The 17,166-nt window shown below is 42.9% G+C and overlaps 1 protein-coding gene across 2 annotated transcripts; it reads right to left on the bottom strand.

Moving 5' to 3' along the window:
- Positions 1-715: 715 nt before the first annotated feature.
- On the bottom strand, positions 716-15,988 carry mrpl2 (mitochondrial ribosomal protein L2). Of its 2 annotated transcripts, none has more exons than XR_016489224.1 (8): positions 15,456-15,988; positions 12,629-12,723; positions 7,613-7,790; positions 7,337-7,478; positions 4,389-4,504; positions 2,881-3,755; positions 2,670-2,743; positions 716-1,193 (listed from the first exon to the last, which is right to left on the bottom strand). XR_016489224.1 is itself a non-coding variant. In NM_001165173.2 (8 exon segments), coding segments are annotated over 7 exon segments (903 nt in total). In that variant the 5' UTR covers positions 12,701-12,723; positions 15,456-15,490; the 3' UTR covers positions 717-983.
- Between the last annotated feature and the right edge of the window lie 1,178 nt (positions 15,989-17,166).

Below are 17,166 nucleotides of genomic sequence, written 5' to 3'. Positions count from 1 at the left end.
AATAACCAATAGACCACTATGTATGTATGGAATAACTAATAGACCATTATCTATGTATGGAATAAGTAATAGACCACTATCTATGTATGGAATAACTAATAGACCACTATCTATGTATGGAATAACTAATAGACCACTATCTATGTATGGAATAACCAATAGACCACTATGTATGTATGGAATAACTAATAGACCACTATGTATGTATGGAATAACCAATAGACCACTATGTATGTATGGAATAACCAATAGACCACTATGTATGTATGGAATAACTAATAAACCACTATGTATGGAATAACTAATAGACCGCTATCTATGTATGGAATAACCAATAGACCACTGTATGTATGGAATAACTAATAAACCACTTTGTATGTATAGAATAACTAATAAACCACTATGTATGTATACATGGAATAACTTTGATAGGCTGTTTAATCCATATGAAGATTCCAAGAGCTTGACTGCCCCACTCTATAATAGACCACTATCTATGAATAACTAAGGCTATTGTTAAGCCCAACCCCACTCTAGCAGGTATTAGCCAACTGTCCTAAATATTCTGACAACTAGTCAAGCAACTCACTCATTCCACTTTTGAAAATGCCTCCCAGGTGTCTTTGCACAAACCTTGTTTTAACAGATATGACATTTTTAAATACCATTTAAGAAAACATGGGTTAACCTTTGAATGTTTCACTATGGATGTAAATGTGTTGCAAGCTCTCCCCAGGAGCAGCTGTGTTTAATAATGTTTGGAACCTTGTCTACTTCCCAAGCCTTATTCTTTACCAACACTTCAGACAGTTAAATCATTTCATTTCACAAAATCCATGTCATAACAGACCAAAACATTGTCACAAGACTACATAACTGAAATCACTGACAGCTCTGTCCATTAACATCACTGCCTCTGATCGATCTAAAAAGAAGAGGTGGCGTCTCCTGCAATGTCCTGTTGCATACAGAGTTTAGCACATTTAGTTGGCAGACACTAAAGGCAGGTTAATATAACTCTTCATGGGGGGAAGTGGTTTGATCTTGCGTCCGGCCCAGCCACCTTTCCTCTTCCACAAGCCGCTGGAGGGCCGGATGCCGAGCCAACGGTTCCTGCCAGCTTTACCAATGATCCGTTTGTTGTGATCGATGTTGGACACCCTTCCCACTGTGGCCATGCATGTCTCAATCACCTGCAAACAGAAGACAATAGCAGGTGAGGTGTAGTCAGAGCATCAGCTTTTAGAAACTAGATCTGGTATTTATATTTATTATGGATCCCATTTGTTCCTACCGAGGCAGCAGCTACTCTTCCTGGCATCCAAGCAAAAGTTAAGGCAGTTTATACTATTTTAAAAACATTACAATACATTCACAGATTTCACAACACACTGTGTGCCCTCAGGCCCCTACTCCACCACTAACACAGTGTCTGTTACTATGTGTGTTTTTTTTTTTTTTTATCAAATTTTACTGCTTGTCATGGCTCCATGAGGTGCAGTCAGAGAACCAGCTTCTAGATCTGGCGAGGTGCAGTCAGAGCACCAGCTTCTAGATCTGGCGAGGTGCAGTCAGAGCACCAGCTTCTAGATCTGGCGAGGTGCAGTCAGAGCACCAGCTTCTAGATCTGGCGAGGTGCAGTCAGAGCACCAGCTTCTAGATCTGGCGAGGTGCAGTCAGAGCACCAGCTTCTAGATCTGGCGAGGTGCAGTCAGAGCACCAGCTTCTAGATCTGGCGAGGTGCAGTCAGAGCACCAGCTTCTAGATCTGGCGAGGTGCAGTCAGAGCACCAGCTTCTAGATCTGGCGAGGTGCAGTCAGAGCACCAGCTTCTATAATCTAGATCTGGCGAGGTGCAGTCAGAGAACCAGCTTCTATAATCTAAATCTGGTGAGGTGCAGTCAGAGCACCAGCTTCTATAATCTGGCGAGGTGCAGTCAGAGCACCAGCTTCTAGATCTGGCGAGGTGCAGTTAGAGCACCAGCTTCTATAATCTAGATCTGGTGAGGTGCAGTCAGAGCACCAGCTTCTATAATCTAGATCTGGTGAGGTACAGTCAGTGTAAACAGATGGTCAAACCATTTAAAGTCATCATACAGGCCTCAAAAATCATTGATTTATGACATCCGTAAATGTCTTAAAATACATTGATATTATTTCAAAATAATAGATCTTAAAATGATCAGATGACGAGACTCACGGTAGCGTAAAGTGTAAACGAGGCTAGACAGCCAAACCAGACGACAACAGTGAGTATATTACCCAAATCTGCTGTTTAGATGGACAGTAATCTCACTTGAATCTGCTGTTTAGATGGACAGTAATCTCACCTGAATCTGCTGTTTACATGGACAGTAATCTCACCTGAATCTGCTGTTTAGAGGGACAGTAATCTCACCTGAATCTGCCGTTTACAGGGACAGTAATCTCACTTGAATCTGCTGTTTAGATGGACAGTAATCTGAACTGAATCTGCTGTTTAGAGGGACAGTAATCTGACCTGAATCTGCTGTTTAGATGGACAGTAATCTGAACTGAATCTGCTGTTTAGAGGGACAGTAATCTGACCTGAATCTGCTGTTTAGATGGACAGTAATCTGAACTGAATCTGCTGTTTAGAGGGACAGTAATCTCACCTGAATCTGCTGTTTAGATGGACAGTAATCTCACCTGAATCTGCTGTTTAGATGGCAGCTGTACAATCGCTGTTCCGCTGACTTTACGAAGTAACACTCCACTCGTACCTATAACACAATAAAACTGTTTCAATAGTGATCAGACTCATTATTATTATTCCAATTCTAATGTATAAGATGGAGATTGTTCTGCAGCACGGATAGGGATCGGGGGTTAGAGGTCAGTGGTTAGGGGTAAAGGTTACCTGCAGCACGGATAGGGGTTAGGGGACAGGTTACCTGCAGCACAGATAGGGATTAGGGGTTAGAGGTCAGTCGTTAGGGGTAAAGGTTACCTACAGCACAGATACAGATCCGGGGTTAGGGAACAGGTTACCTGCAGCCCGAATAGGGATCAGGGGTTAGGGGACAGGTTACCTGCAGCACGGATAGGGATCAGGGGTTAGGGGACAGGTTACCTGCAGCACGGATAGGGATCAGGGGTTAGAGGTCAGGTTACCTGCAGCACGGATAGGGATCAGGGGTTAGAGGTCAGGTTACCTGCAGCACGGATAGGGATCAGGGGATAGAGGTCAGTCGTTAGGATAAAGGTTACATGCAGCACGGATAGGGATTAGGGGTTAGAGGTAAAGGTTACCTGCAGCACGGATAGGGATCAGGGGTTAGGGGACAAGTTACCTGCAGCACGGATAGGGATTAGGGGTTAGAGGTCAGGTTACCTGCAGCACGGATAGGGATCAGGGGTTAGAGGTCAGTCGTTAGGATAAAGGTTACCTGTAGCACGGATAGGGATCAGGGGTTAGGGGTCAGGTTACCTGCAGCACGGATAGGGATCAGGGGTTAGAGGTCAGTCGTTAGGATAAAGGTTACCTGCAGCACGGATAGGGATTAGGGGTTAGAGGTCAGGTTACCTGCAGCACGGATAGGGATCAGGGGTTAGAGGTAAAGGTTACCTGCAGCACGGATAGGGATCAGGGGTTAGAGGTCAGTCGTTAGGGGTAAAGGTTACCTGCAGCACGGATGTAGGTGGCTCCTTTCCCAGGATACAGTTCCAGGTTGTTGACCAGAGTTCCAACAGGAAGAGCTCCCAGGGGGAACGAGTCTCCTTCTTTAGCCGAAACTAGAGAGGACATCATGACAGAAACATTAGATTATTAAACAGACATACAATATACATCACAGACTGGAGACAACATACATTATAACAGACTTGAGAGAGTTCCATTATCTCGTGGAGAGGTAATGTGAGTTAGACAGCTCCATTATCTGGTAGAGAGGACAGGTGGGTTAGAAACAGCTCCGTTATCTTGAGGACAGGTGGCTTAGAAACAGCTCCGTTATCTGGTAGAGAGGACAGGGGGGTTAGACAGCTCCATTATCTGGTAGAGAGGACAGGTGGCTTAGAAACAGCTCCGTTATCTGGTATAGAGGACAGGTGGGTTAGACAGCTCCATTATCTGGTAGAGAGGACAGGTGGCTTAGAAACAGCTCAATTATGTTGTGGAGAGGACAGGTGGGTCTAGCCCGGGCTAAATTCCCAATCTGGCCACCAAACCTTCCCTAGCTTAGAATTTGCTCACTCATCCCCCTTCCTCTCCCCTGTAACTATTCTCCCGTTGTTGCTGTAAATGAGAATGTGTTCAGTCAACTTACCTGGTAAATTAAGGATAAAATAAAACAAATACAATAAGGCAGGAGGTTTGACTGAAACTTCCACACCGTGCAGCAGCTAGGGTTTGGATGGAGGTCTTACCTGCCATGCGGCCGATAGTCCCAGAGGTTTTAATGAGGTCTCCAACTTGCATGTTCTCTGTAGCAATAATCCAACGCTTCCTCTTGCCTCCTGCCACCAGAGCTATTTCTGCAGATCTGTTACGAAAGACCAATAGGTATCACTTAGACAGTGAACGTCTTCTAGATTCACATAGAAAAAGACCAGTAGATACACTACAGTTAAAAGTTTTATTACACCTACTCATTCAAGGGTTTTTCTTTATTTTTCCAAAAATTTTTTTAAAAAAGTCCTCACTGTCAACTGCGTTTATTTTCAGTAAACTTAACATGTGTAAATATTAGTATGATCATAACAAGACTGAACAAGTTCCACAGACATGTGACTAACAGAAATGGAATAATGTGTCCTGAACAAAGGGGGGGGGGGGGGGGTAAAATCAAAAGTCAGTCAGTATCTGGTGTGGCCACCAGCTGCATTAAGTACTGCAGTGCATCTCCTCATGTTATTGCTGTGAGATGTTACCCAACTCTTCCACCAAGGCAACCCTGCAAGTTCCCAGACATTTCTGGGGGAAAATGGCCCTAGCCCTCACCCTCCGATCCAACAGATCCCAGACGTGCTCAATGGGATTGAGATCCGGGCTCTTCGCTGGCCATGGCAGAACACTGACATTCCTGTCTTGCAGGAAATCACGCACAGAACGAGCAGTATGGCTGGTGGCATTGTCATGCTGGAGGGTCATGTCAAGATGAGCCTGCAGGAAGGGTACCACATGAGGGAGGAGGATGTCTTCCCTGTAACGCACAGCATTGAGATTGCCTGCAATGACAACAAGCTCAGTCCGATGATGCTGTGACACACCGCCCCAGACCACGACGGACCCTCCACCTCAATCCCGCTCCAGAGTACAGGCCTCGGTGTAACGCATATGGAATCATGTAGTAACCAAAAAGTGTTAAACAAATAAAAATATATTTTAGATTCATCAAAGTAGCCACCCTTTGCCTTGATGACAGCTTTGCACTCCTGGCACTCTCTCTACCAGCTTTCAATTAACAGGTGTGCCTTATTAAAAGTTCCTTTGTGGAATTTCTTTCATTCTATACTAGGTAGAGGTGGTATACAGAAGATAGACCTATTTGGTAAACGACCAAGTCTATATAATGTCAAGAACAGCTCAAATAAGCAAAGGGAAACAACAGTCCATCATTACTTTAAGACATGAAGGTCAGTCAATACGGAACATTCCAAGAACTTTGAAAGTTTCTTCAAGTTCAGTCGCAAAAACCATCAAGCGCTGTGATGAAACTGGCTCTCATGAGGAACGCCACAGGAAAGGAAGACCCAGAGTTACCTCTGCTGCAGAGGATAAGTTCATTAGAGTTACCTGGCTCTCATGAGGACCGCCACAGGAAAGGAAGACCCAGAGTTACCTCTGCTGCAGAGGATAAGTTCATTAGAGTTACCAGCCTCAGAAATTGCAGCCCAAATAAATGCTTCACAGAGTTCAAGTAACAGACATCTCAACAGCAACTGTTCAGAGGAGACTGCGTGAGTCAGGACTTTATGATCAAATTGCTGCAAAAAAAACACTACTAAAGGACACCAATAATAAGAAGAGACTTGCTTGGTCCAAGAAACACGAGCAATGGACATTAGACCGGTGGAAATTTGTTTTTTGGTTTGGAGTACGAACTGGAAATGTTTGGTTCCAATCACGCGTCTTTGTGAGATGTGGTGTGGGTGAACGGATGATCTCCGTATGTGTATTTCCCACCATAAAGCAATGAGGTGGTGGTGTGATGGTGAGATGGTTGCTTTGCTGGCGACACTTATTTATTTAGAATTAAAGGCACACTTAACCAGCATGGCTACCACAGCATTCTGCAGTGATACGCCATCCCATCTGGTTTGCACTTAGTGAGACTATTTGTTTTTCAACAGGACAATGACCCAACACACCTCCAGGCTGTGTCAGGGCTATTTGACCAAGGAGAGTGATGGAGTGCTGTATCAGATGACCTGGCCTCCAAAATCCCCCGACCTCAACCAAATTGAGATGGTTCGGGATGAGTTGGACAGCAGAGTGAAGGAAAAAAAAAAGAATAATTAAAAAAGTAGCAGCAAAATAACAAGCCAGGCTATATACAGGGGTACCGGTACAGAGTCAATGTGTGGGGGGGAGGCACCGGTTAGTCGAGGTAATATGTACATGTAGGTATAGTTAAAGTGACTATGCATAGATTATAAACAGAGTAGCAGCAGCGTAAAAGAGAGGTCTGGGTAGCCCTTAATTAGCTGTTCAGGAGTCTGATGGCTTGGGGGTAGAACCTGTTAAGCCTATTGGACCTCGACATGGCGCTCTGGTACCGATTGCCGTGCAGTAGTAGAAAGAACAGTCTATGACTAGGGTGGCTGGAGTCTGACAATTTTTAGAGCTTTCCTCTGACACCGCCTGATATGGAGGTCGTGGATAGCAGGAAGCATGGCCCCAGTGATGTACTGCCAAGGCAGGTGCTACTCTTCCCGGGGGCCGGCAGAATTAAGACAGTTACAAAATTTCCAAAAACATGACAATAAATTCATTTCACAACACGCTAAGCCCGCAGGCCCCTACTCTACAACACAAAATCCATGTGTCTGTGCCTGTGTTGCTTCACAGTCCCTGATGTTCCATAAGGTGTATTTTTACCTGTTTTAAAAAAAAATCTGATTCTACTGCTGCATCAGTTACCTGAGTTCCATGTAGTCACGGCTCTATTTAGTACTGTGCGCCTCCCATAGTTTGTTCTGGACTTAGGGGACTGTGAAGAGACCTCTGGTGGCATGTCTGGTCGGGCATGTCTGGTGGGGCATGTCTTGGGTGTCGGAGCTGTGTGCTAGTAGTTAAAACAAAACAGCTTGGTGCCTTACAGGGGTAAGGTGGGGGCCACCAACAGGGGTAAGGTTAAGAGTAATTCTCGTACCTGCAGGGGTCATACCGGACCTCCATCACCCTCTCCTCGAAGGTCTGCTCCTCTCTGCCTGGTTCATAGCGGAGACGTTGGAAGTCAATCCAACGGTATCTCTGTTTATGGCCTCCTCCAATGCCATGGGTACGAACCCTGCCTATAGGTTAGGAGGGAAATATAGCTCAACCAATGGTATGTTTGTCCCAGTCAGTCTCACTGTCTGATGGTGTACTATGGATATGGTGTAGGTAGGGGTTAGTCTGTCTGATGGTGTACTACAGACAGGGTTACCAGAGTGATCTCTGCCTCCAGTCTTCTTCATGCCTATAGGTCTAACGGTGTATTTCTCCCTCTGTTTCCATGAGTTTCTGTTCTGCTCCAGACAGGATGTAGTCAGGAAGCCTCTCCACCCAGAGCAGGTTAGAAACATGGAGCTGGTCTGGGCCCGGAGCACCGTTTGTCCTGCTGTCTATGAAAAACAAACAATGCATATGGAAAGTATTCGGACCCCTTGACTTTTTCTACATTTTGTTAAATCTAAAAATGGAGAAAATAACATGTTTTTCATCAATCTACAAAAACCCATAATGACAAAGCAACAAAAAAACCTGACATTTCAATAACTATAACGTTTTCCGACAAGATAGAACTGCCAAAGGGGGCGGAGTTACAGTCTACTGCAAAGATAGCCTGCAGAGTCCTGTCTTACTATCCAGGTCTGTGCCCAAACAATTCGAGCTTCTACTTTTAAAAATCCACCTCTCCAGAAACAAGTCTTACCGTTGCCGCTTGCTATAGACCACCTTCTGCCCCCAGCTGTGCCCTGGATACCATATGCGAATTGATTGCGCCCCCCCCCCCCCCTCCATCTTCAGAGCTAGTGCTGTTAGGTGACCTAAACTGGGACCTACTTAACTTCTTCGATATAGGGGGCGCTCTTAATTTTTGGAGAAAAAAAACATTCCCATTTTAAACAAGATATTTTGTCACGAAAAGATGCTCGACTGCATATAATTGACAGCTTTGGAAAGAAAACACTGACGTTTCCAAATCTGCAAAGATATTATCTGGGAGTGCCACAGAACTGATGCTACAGGCGAAACCAAGATGAAATTTCAAACAGGAAATGCCCCAGATTTTGAATGCGCTTTGTTCCAATGTCTCCTTATATGGCTGTGAATGCGCAAGGAATGAGCCTACACTTTCTGTAGTTTCCCCAAGGTGTCTGCAGCATTGTGACGCATTTGTAGGCATATCATTGGAAGATTGACCATAAGAGACTACATTTACCAGGTGCTCCGCTTGGTGTCCTCCGTTGCAATTATTGCGTAATCTCAAGGCGGCGTGTATTTTACCAGTTGCTTCAGAGGAGAAACCAAACTGCCACGAATGACTTATCATCGAATAGATATGTGAAAAACACCTTGAGGATTGATTCTAAACAACGTTTGCCATGTTTCTGTCGATATTATGGAGTTAATTTGGAAAAACGTTTGGCGTTGTAATGACTGAATTTTCTGTTTTTTTTCTTAGCCAAACGTGATGAACAAAACGGAGCGATTTCTCCTACACAAATAATATTTTTGGAAAAACTGAACATTTGCTATCTAACTGAGAGTCTCCTCATTGAAAACATCCGAAGTTCTTCAAAAGGTAAATGATTTTATTTGAATGCTTTTCTTGTTTTTGTGAAAATGTTGCCTGCTGAATGCTAGGCTTAATGCTATGCTAGCTATCAATACTCTTACACAAATGCTTGTGTAGCTATGGTTGAAAAGCATATTTTGAAAATCTGAGATGACAGTGTTGTTAACAAAAGGCTAAGCTTGTGAGCCAATATATTTATTTCATTTCATTTGCGATTTTCATGAATAGTTAACGTTGCGTTATGGTAATGAGCTTGCGGCTATAATTACGCTCCCGGATACAGGATTGCTCGACGCAACAGGTTAACACCCTGGCCATCCTACAATCTAAGATTGATGCACAAATAATCAATGAACCCAGCAGGTATAACCCCAAATCCGTAAACACGGGCACCCTCATAGATATTATCCTGACCAACCTGCCCTCCAAATACACCTCTGCTGTCTTCAACCAAGATCTCAGCTTCACTGCCTCATAGCCTGCATCCGTATTGGTTCAGCGGTCAAACGACCTCCACTCGTCACTGTCAAATGCTCCCTGAAACACTTCAGCGAGCAGGCCTTTCTAATCGACCTGGCCCGGGTATCCTGGAAGGATATTGACCTCATTCCGTCAGAAGAGAATGCCTGGTTACTCTTTAAAAGCGCTTTCCGCACCATCTTAAATAAGCATGCCCCATTCAAAAAATTTAGAACCAGGAACAGATATAGCCCTTGGTTCACTCCAGACCTGACTGCCCTTGACCAGCACAAAAACATCCTGTGGCGTACTGCATTAGCATCGAATAGCCCCACGATATGCAACTTTTCAGGGAAGTTAGGAACCAATATACTCAGTCAGTTAGGAAAACAAAGGCTAGCTTTTTCAAACTGAAATGTTCATCCTGTAGCACTAACTCCATTAAGTTGTTGACACTAAAGTCCATGGACAATAAGAGTACCTCCTCCCAGCTGCCCACTGCACCGAGGCTAGGAAACACTATCAATACCATTTTTCTTCACCTGGCCACGCTTTTCACCTGGCTACCCCTACCCCTGTCAACAGCCCTGCACCCCTCACTGCAACTTGCCCAAGCCTCCCCATTTCTCCTTCACCCAAATCCAGATAGCTGATGTTCTGAAAGAGCTGCAAAACCTGGATCCCTACAAATCAGCTGGGCAAGACAATCTGGACCCTCCCTTTCTAAAATTATCTGCCAAAATTGTTGCCACCCCTATTACTAGCTTTTTCAACCTCTCTTTCGTATCATCTGAGATCCCCAAAGATTGGAAAGCTGACGCGGTCATCCCCCTCTTCAAAACGGTGAGACACTAGACCCAAACTGCAACAGATCTATATTTATCCTACCCTGCCTTTCTAAGGTCTTCGAAAACCAAGTTAACAAACAGATCACTGACCATCCCACCGTACCTTCTCCGCTATGCAATCTGGTTTCCGAGCTGGTCATGGGTGCAGTTCAGCCACGCTCAAGGTCCGAAACGATACCATAACCGCCATCGATAAAAGACAGTACTGTGCAGCCGTCTTCATCGACCTGGCCAAGGCTTTCGACTGTCAATCATAGAGTTCAGTGTGTCAAATCGGAGGGCCTGTTGTCCGGACCTCTGTCAGTCTCTAGGGGTGCCACAGGGTTCAATCCTCGGGATGTCGCTCTTGCTGCTGGTGATTCTCTGATCCACCTCTACGCAGACGACACCATTCTGTAGACTTCTGGACCCTCTTTGGACACTGTGTTAATAACTAACTTCCACACCAGCTTCAATGCCATACAACTCTCCTTACGTGGCCTCCAACTTCTCTTAAATGCAAGCAAAATGAAATGCATGCTCTTCAACCGGTCACTGCCCACACCTACCCACGTGTCATTCTCAACTTTTGGCCACGACCGTAAATCAACAGTTTTAGTCGGAAGTTTACATACACCTTAGCCAAATACATTTAAACTCAGTTTCACAGTTCCTGACATGTAAATCCTAGTAAAAATTCCCTGTCTTAGGTCAGTTAGGATCAGTCAGTTATTTTGAGAATGTGAAAATGTCAGAATAATAGTAGAGAGTGATTTATTTCACCTTTTATTTCTTTCATCACATTCCCAGTGGGCCAGAATGTTACATACACCAAATTAGCATATAGTAGCATTGCCTTTCAATTGTTTAACTTGGGTCAAACGTTTCACGTAGCCTTCCACAAGCTTCCCATAATAAGTTGGGTTAATTTGGGCCCATTCATCCTGACAGAGCTGGTGGAACTGTCAGGTTTGTAGACCACCTTGCTCGCACATGCTTTTTCAGTTCTGCCCACAAATTTTCTATAGGATTGAGGTCAGGGCTTTGTGATGGCCACTCCAATACCTTGACATTGTTGTCCTTAAGCCATTTTGCTTGGGGTCATTGTACATTTGGAAGACCCATTTGAGACCAAGCTTTAACTTCCTGACTGATGTCTTGAGATGTTGCTTCAATATATCCACATCATTTCCCTCCCTCATGATGTCATGTATTTTGTGAAGTGCACCAGTCCCTCCTGCAGCAAAGCACCCTCACAACATGACGCTGCCACCCCCGTGCTTCACGGTTGGGATGGTGTTCTTCGGCTTGCAAGCCTCCCCCTTTCTCCTCCAAACATAACGATGGTCATTATGGCCAAACAGTTCTATTTTTGTTTCATCAGACCAGAGGACATTTCTCCAAAAAGTACGATCTTTGTGCCCGTGTGCAGTTGCAAACCGTAGTCTTTATGGCGGTTTAATAGCAGTGGCTTCCTCCTTGCTGAGCGGCCTTTCAGGTTATGTCGATATAGGACTCATTTTACTGTGGATATAGATACTTTTGTACCCGTTTCCTCCAGCATCTTCACAAGGTCATTTGCTGTTCTGGGATTGAGTTGCACTTTTCACACCAAAGTACGTTAATCTCTAGGAAACAGAATGCGTCTCCTTCCTGAGCGGTATGACGGCTGCGTGGTCCCATGGTGTTTATAATTGTTTGTACAGATGAACGTGGTACCTTCAGGTGTTTGTAAATTGCTCCCAAGGATGAACCAGACTTGTGGAGGTCTCCATTTTTTTCTGAGGTCTTGACTGATTTCTTTTGACTTCCCCATGAAGTCAAGCAAAGAGGCACTGAGTTTGAAGGTAGGCCTTGAAATACATCCACAGGTACACCTCCAATTGACTTAAATTATGTCAATTAGCCTATCAGAAGCTTCTAAAGCCATGACATCATTTTCTGGAATTTTCCAAGCTGTTTAAAGGCACAGTCAACTTAGTGTATGAAAACTTCTGACCCAATGGAATTGTGAAACAGTGTAATTATAAGTGAAATAATCTGTCTATAAACAATGATTGGAAAAATTACTTGTGTCATGCAAAGTAGATGTCCTAACTGACTTGCCAAAACTATAATTTGTTAACAAGAAGTTTGTGGAGTGGTTGAAAAACAAGTTTTAATGACACCAAACTAAGTGTATGTAAACTTCCGACTTCAACAGTCTATCTGGCCTTAGTCCTGCCTGACCGTGCTCTGTCCTGATGTCTAAACAGTCATAGGAGTCAGCTGGTCAATACATATTGTGTATAGCACAAAACAATACAAAGCTATTATAGATGTCCCCACTGTCTACCATGATGCTGTTTGATTAGATATGGAGACTAGAGCCTACCTGGGTTGGTAATAGAGCCGGCCAAGAGAGGGACAGGGAGCGCAGAGCTCGGGATAAAGATGCCACCGCCATGATGACAATCTCCAGAGGAAAGCCTGATGGGTCAAATAATGAATAACATTCACTCTCAGTCACAACATTAGGTTGAATCCTAGACCGGGTTGAATGAATGAATAATGTTAACTACCTACAACAATCTCAGTCACTGTATTAGATTTAGTGAATGAATAATGTTAGCTAGCTACACTGGCCCCGCCCTGGCAGTTCTGCCGCCCTAGGAAAGTCAAAAAGTAAAACACAAAACTTGTGCAGCTTAGTGTTAGCCCACAATGCAATTTTATGAATACTTGTCGATGTGGTACCATTTGTAAAACAGGCTGTTGCATAGTCTTTATTAGCCTGCAGAACTGATTCATGACAATAAAGCCCGCGGAGAAGGAGGGAAACTTAGTAGCCTAATTTCATTAAATACTGTACATTTTATTTTGACTTCTCCCGTTTTTAGGATATGGTGTTTGTTAACATGTTTTGGGCATTTTCACACAGTTCTGAGCTATAGTTCGAATCAGAGTTCCATCATTTGTTATATTGTATTTTTTTCTCCATTTGTTCTGGTTGGTTTCACATATCCAAATGTTAAATTAACATGTTCATGCTAGTAATTTGTTTATTGGACAAAATGCTCACATTAAATCCATTTATGATTATCATTAAGCATCACTTGCGTGTCCCAATCTTTATATTACTTTCACTTATTTGATCGTCCAACAACATGCGGGAGGAAACAGCGCAATAAGATAAATATTTTGTGCCCGACTTTGGCAAAGTAGGCACTGCTTATCATGGGAGGCATCAGTGCCAACGTAAATAGCCCATATATCACTAGGTCAGAAAAGTCGTCATTGTCTTTGGGCAGAATTGTGAGGTGTTATGTGTTGGAGCAAGGGATGGGCGATATGGGCTAAAACTCATATGTTGATTTTTTTGAAATGTTCTCTAAATAAGCATTGTTGTAAAATTAATGATCAAATACACTGCATTTAAACAGTCAACAATAATAATATGAATTCAGAGGTAAATAATACAGCGGTTGAATACAAGTCTTCCACAACCACTAATAATTTTATCAAAATAGTTGTACCTGCTTTTTTCCCGATAACCATTGATCTGGCTTTCAGCTGTCTACAAAAAATAACCTTTTTTTTGTGACATGTTTAACCAGAACCATGCATAATGCACATGAATTATAATGCACATGAATGAATAAGGTAGCAGGCATTATAGAAAATGAACACCAGTCTCATAATCTCTAAAGCACAAGCTCACGTGCTAGTGAGTAGCCAGCTAATATTTATGTTTCAAGTTTAGCCAACTTGGATCTGGGTAGAATTTCACAAGCTCTGAATACAGTTAACAAGGCATACCAGTTGAATTGTTATCAACACAACCTTCTGTCCGTCTCCAACTGTATGAACAGTATGCTAGCCTGTCCACTTTGTTCAGATGTTGAAATTAAGTGGCTTACCTTATTTCTCAGAGTGAGAAGAGTTACCAATTGCTTATATACTTGTTTTACGCGTATTGCACATTTATAAATCACACACTAAACAGCTAGCATAACAATATTTGACTAAATTGCAGCTAGCGATACATGGTAACATAACGTGCGCGTGACAAACTGAGAATTAATGTTCATTGGTACATCCGTTTTAGTAGTGTCTGCTCTGCCCGAAAGTTGAGGAGTTGAAACAAACAGGGTATGGTTCAAAAGGCTAACTTCTATTACAGCAAAATAATGTCTCCATATTACCAATTGTTGGACAAAACCTCAAATGCAAATAGCGAGTTTAAACTGCTTGTCAGAGAGGAAGAAGTGATCTCTCATCTTTGTTATTCTGAGTGGAGGGAATTGGGAGAAAGAGGCAAAGCGAGAGGTTTTTTTGTCTGGCAAAAAAATAAGCCCAATGCGTTTCTATGAGAGTATTTTAAATCTAAACTTGTCGGCTGCATTCCCGCATTGGGGATAAAGACATGAGCATCTCATCACTATAAACAGATCTCTAGTGTAAATGGGAAGGCGCACAGAACAAAAGGAGCGAACGAGACAACATGAGAACAAGCGGACATAAACGCTCATAAAAACAAATACAAAAAAACTTGCTTCTGCAATACTGGCATTTGGAATATTGCGCAAAAACATGTTTAAATTCATTCGATATATCGCCCACCCCTAGTTGGAGGTGTGTCTTGGTCAGTTTAGCTCAGAAAATACCGACCTCACTCTGCTGCCTAATGGGCGGGCCAGACCTGTAACTACAACAATCTCAGTAATTTATTCGGTTGAATTAATATGTTAACTACCTACAACATTCATGTTACTAGGTTGAATGACTTAATCATGTGTCAGTAAAATAACCAGGTTGAATGACAGAGTAGCAACAAGCTGCTTATGGGCTGGAGACCAATTTTGGGAAAACCTGCTGTAAATCACTAGTTAGCTTAGACACGGCTAGTTAGCTAGCTAGCAAGCTGATACAGTATACATGTTCACCTCATAAACAAGCTATCCACGTTTAAACAATATATGTATCAAGTTGTCTAGCTAATTTGATAAGTTATCGTAGCTAGCTAATAATGAATCAACATGGTCTGTGATAACGTTGCCTACTGTGCGCATCTCGTACCTAACGACGTTACAACACGAGACAGAAATAGCACCACATAACCCTCATGGTCGCTGTAAATACAATACTCGTTTTGGCATTCATTGCTGAAAGTCGTGAATTTCATGAGCTACATGTTTCGGTCATTTTAGCTCCATAGCCACCTGAAGTTATTTCGTGCCTCCACTCGATTCTGCTTGTCCTTCAGCACGCTGTGTCGCACATAACTGACGTCCGAAGGTTCTTCTTCTTCGCCGGTCGTGTTCATTCTTCTTCGGTGGGGTTTAACGGCTTTTGGCATTCAATGTTAATGGTGCATTACCGCCACCAGCTGGACATGACATTTAACGATCAAATACAAAATATATTGCGGGAAAGGGGTAAAAAATTACATAATTCAAAATACAAAAAATAGACATGTCAACAAATAAAACCCACCCCACTTCTTCAATTACAGTCCATTACAAAACATTCACAGAAAGGATTTCTTGCACGGCCTCGGCTGTGAAATCACAAAGACCCAATGTAATTGTGTTATTTTGGAGTCACTTTTATTGTAAATAAGAATAGAATATGTTTCTAAACACTTCTACATTAATGCGGATGGTACCACGATTAAGGATAATCCTGAATGAATTGTGAATAATGATCAGTGAGAAAGTTGGTTGACAACCGCAATTAAAAAAAAATATATATATTTTTTATTTCACCTTTATTTAACCAGGTAGGCTAGTTGAGAAAAAGTTCTCATTTACAACTGCGACCTGACCAACATAAAGCCAACATAAAGCAAAGCAGTACGACAGAAACAACAACACAGAGTTACATGGAATACACAAACGTACAGTCAATAACACAATAGAAAAAATAGAAAGTCTATATACAGTGTGTGCAAATGAGGTAGGATAAGGGAGGTACCCTTACATATATGATAAGGGCGGTACAGTGGGGCAAAAAAGTATTTAGTCAGCCACCAATTGTGAAAGTTCTCCCACTTAAAAAGATGAGAGAGGCCTGTAATTTTCATCATAGGTACACATCAACTATGACAGACAAACTTAGGGAAAACAATCCAGAAAATCACATTGTAGGATTTTTAATGAATTTATTTGCAAATTATGGTGGAAAATAAGTATTTGGTCACCTACAAACAAGCAAGATTTCTGGCTCTCACAGACCTGTAACTTCTTCTTTAAGAGGCTCCTCTGTCCTCCACTCGTTACCTGTATTAATGGCACCTGTTTGAACTTGTTATCAGTATATATTATCAGTATAAAAGATACCTGTCCACAACCTCAAACAGTCACACTCCAAACTCCACTATGGCCAAAAATCCCAGAACCACACGGGGGGACCTAGTGAATGACCTGCAGAGAGCTGGGACCAAAGTAACAAAGCCTACCATCAGTAACACACTACGCCACCAGGGACTCAAATCCTGCAGTGCCAGACGTGTCCCCCTGCTTAAGCCAGTACATGTCCAGGCCCGTCTGAAGTTTGCTAGAGAGCATTTGGATGATCCAGAAGAAGATTGGGAGAATTTCATATGGTTAGATGAAACCAAAATATGACTTTTTGATAAAAACTCAACTTGTTGTGTTTGGAGGACAAAGAATGCGGAGTTGCATCCAAAGAACACCATACCTACTGTGAAGCATGGGGGTGGAAACATCATGCTTTGGGGCTGTTTTTCTGCAAAGGGACCAGGACGACTGATCCGTGTAAAGGAAAGAATGATTGGGGCCATGTATCGTGAGATTTTGAGTGAAAACCTCCTTCCATTAGCAAGGGCATTGAAGATGAAACGTGACTGGGTCTTTCAGCATGACAATTATCCCAAACTCACCGCCCGGGCAACGAAGGAGTGGCTTCGTA

This window comes from Oncorhynchus mykiss, chromosome 20 (assembly GCF_057628025.1).
Source record: "Oncorhynchus mykiss isolate SJ-2025 chromosome 20, ASM5762802v1, whole genome shotgun sequence".
NCBI lineage: Eukaryota > Metazoa > Chordata > Actinopteri > Salmoniformes > Salmonidae > Oncorhynchus > Oncorhynchus mykiss.
The sequence above is the reverse complement of the archived record's forward strand: the minus strand, read 5'-3'. Positions and strand labels throughout refer to the sequence as shown.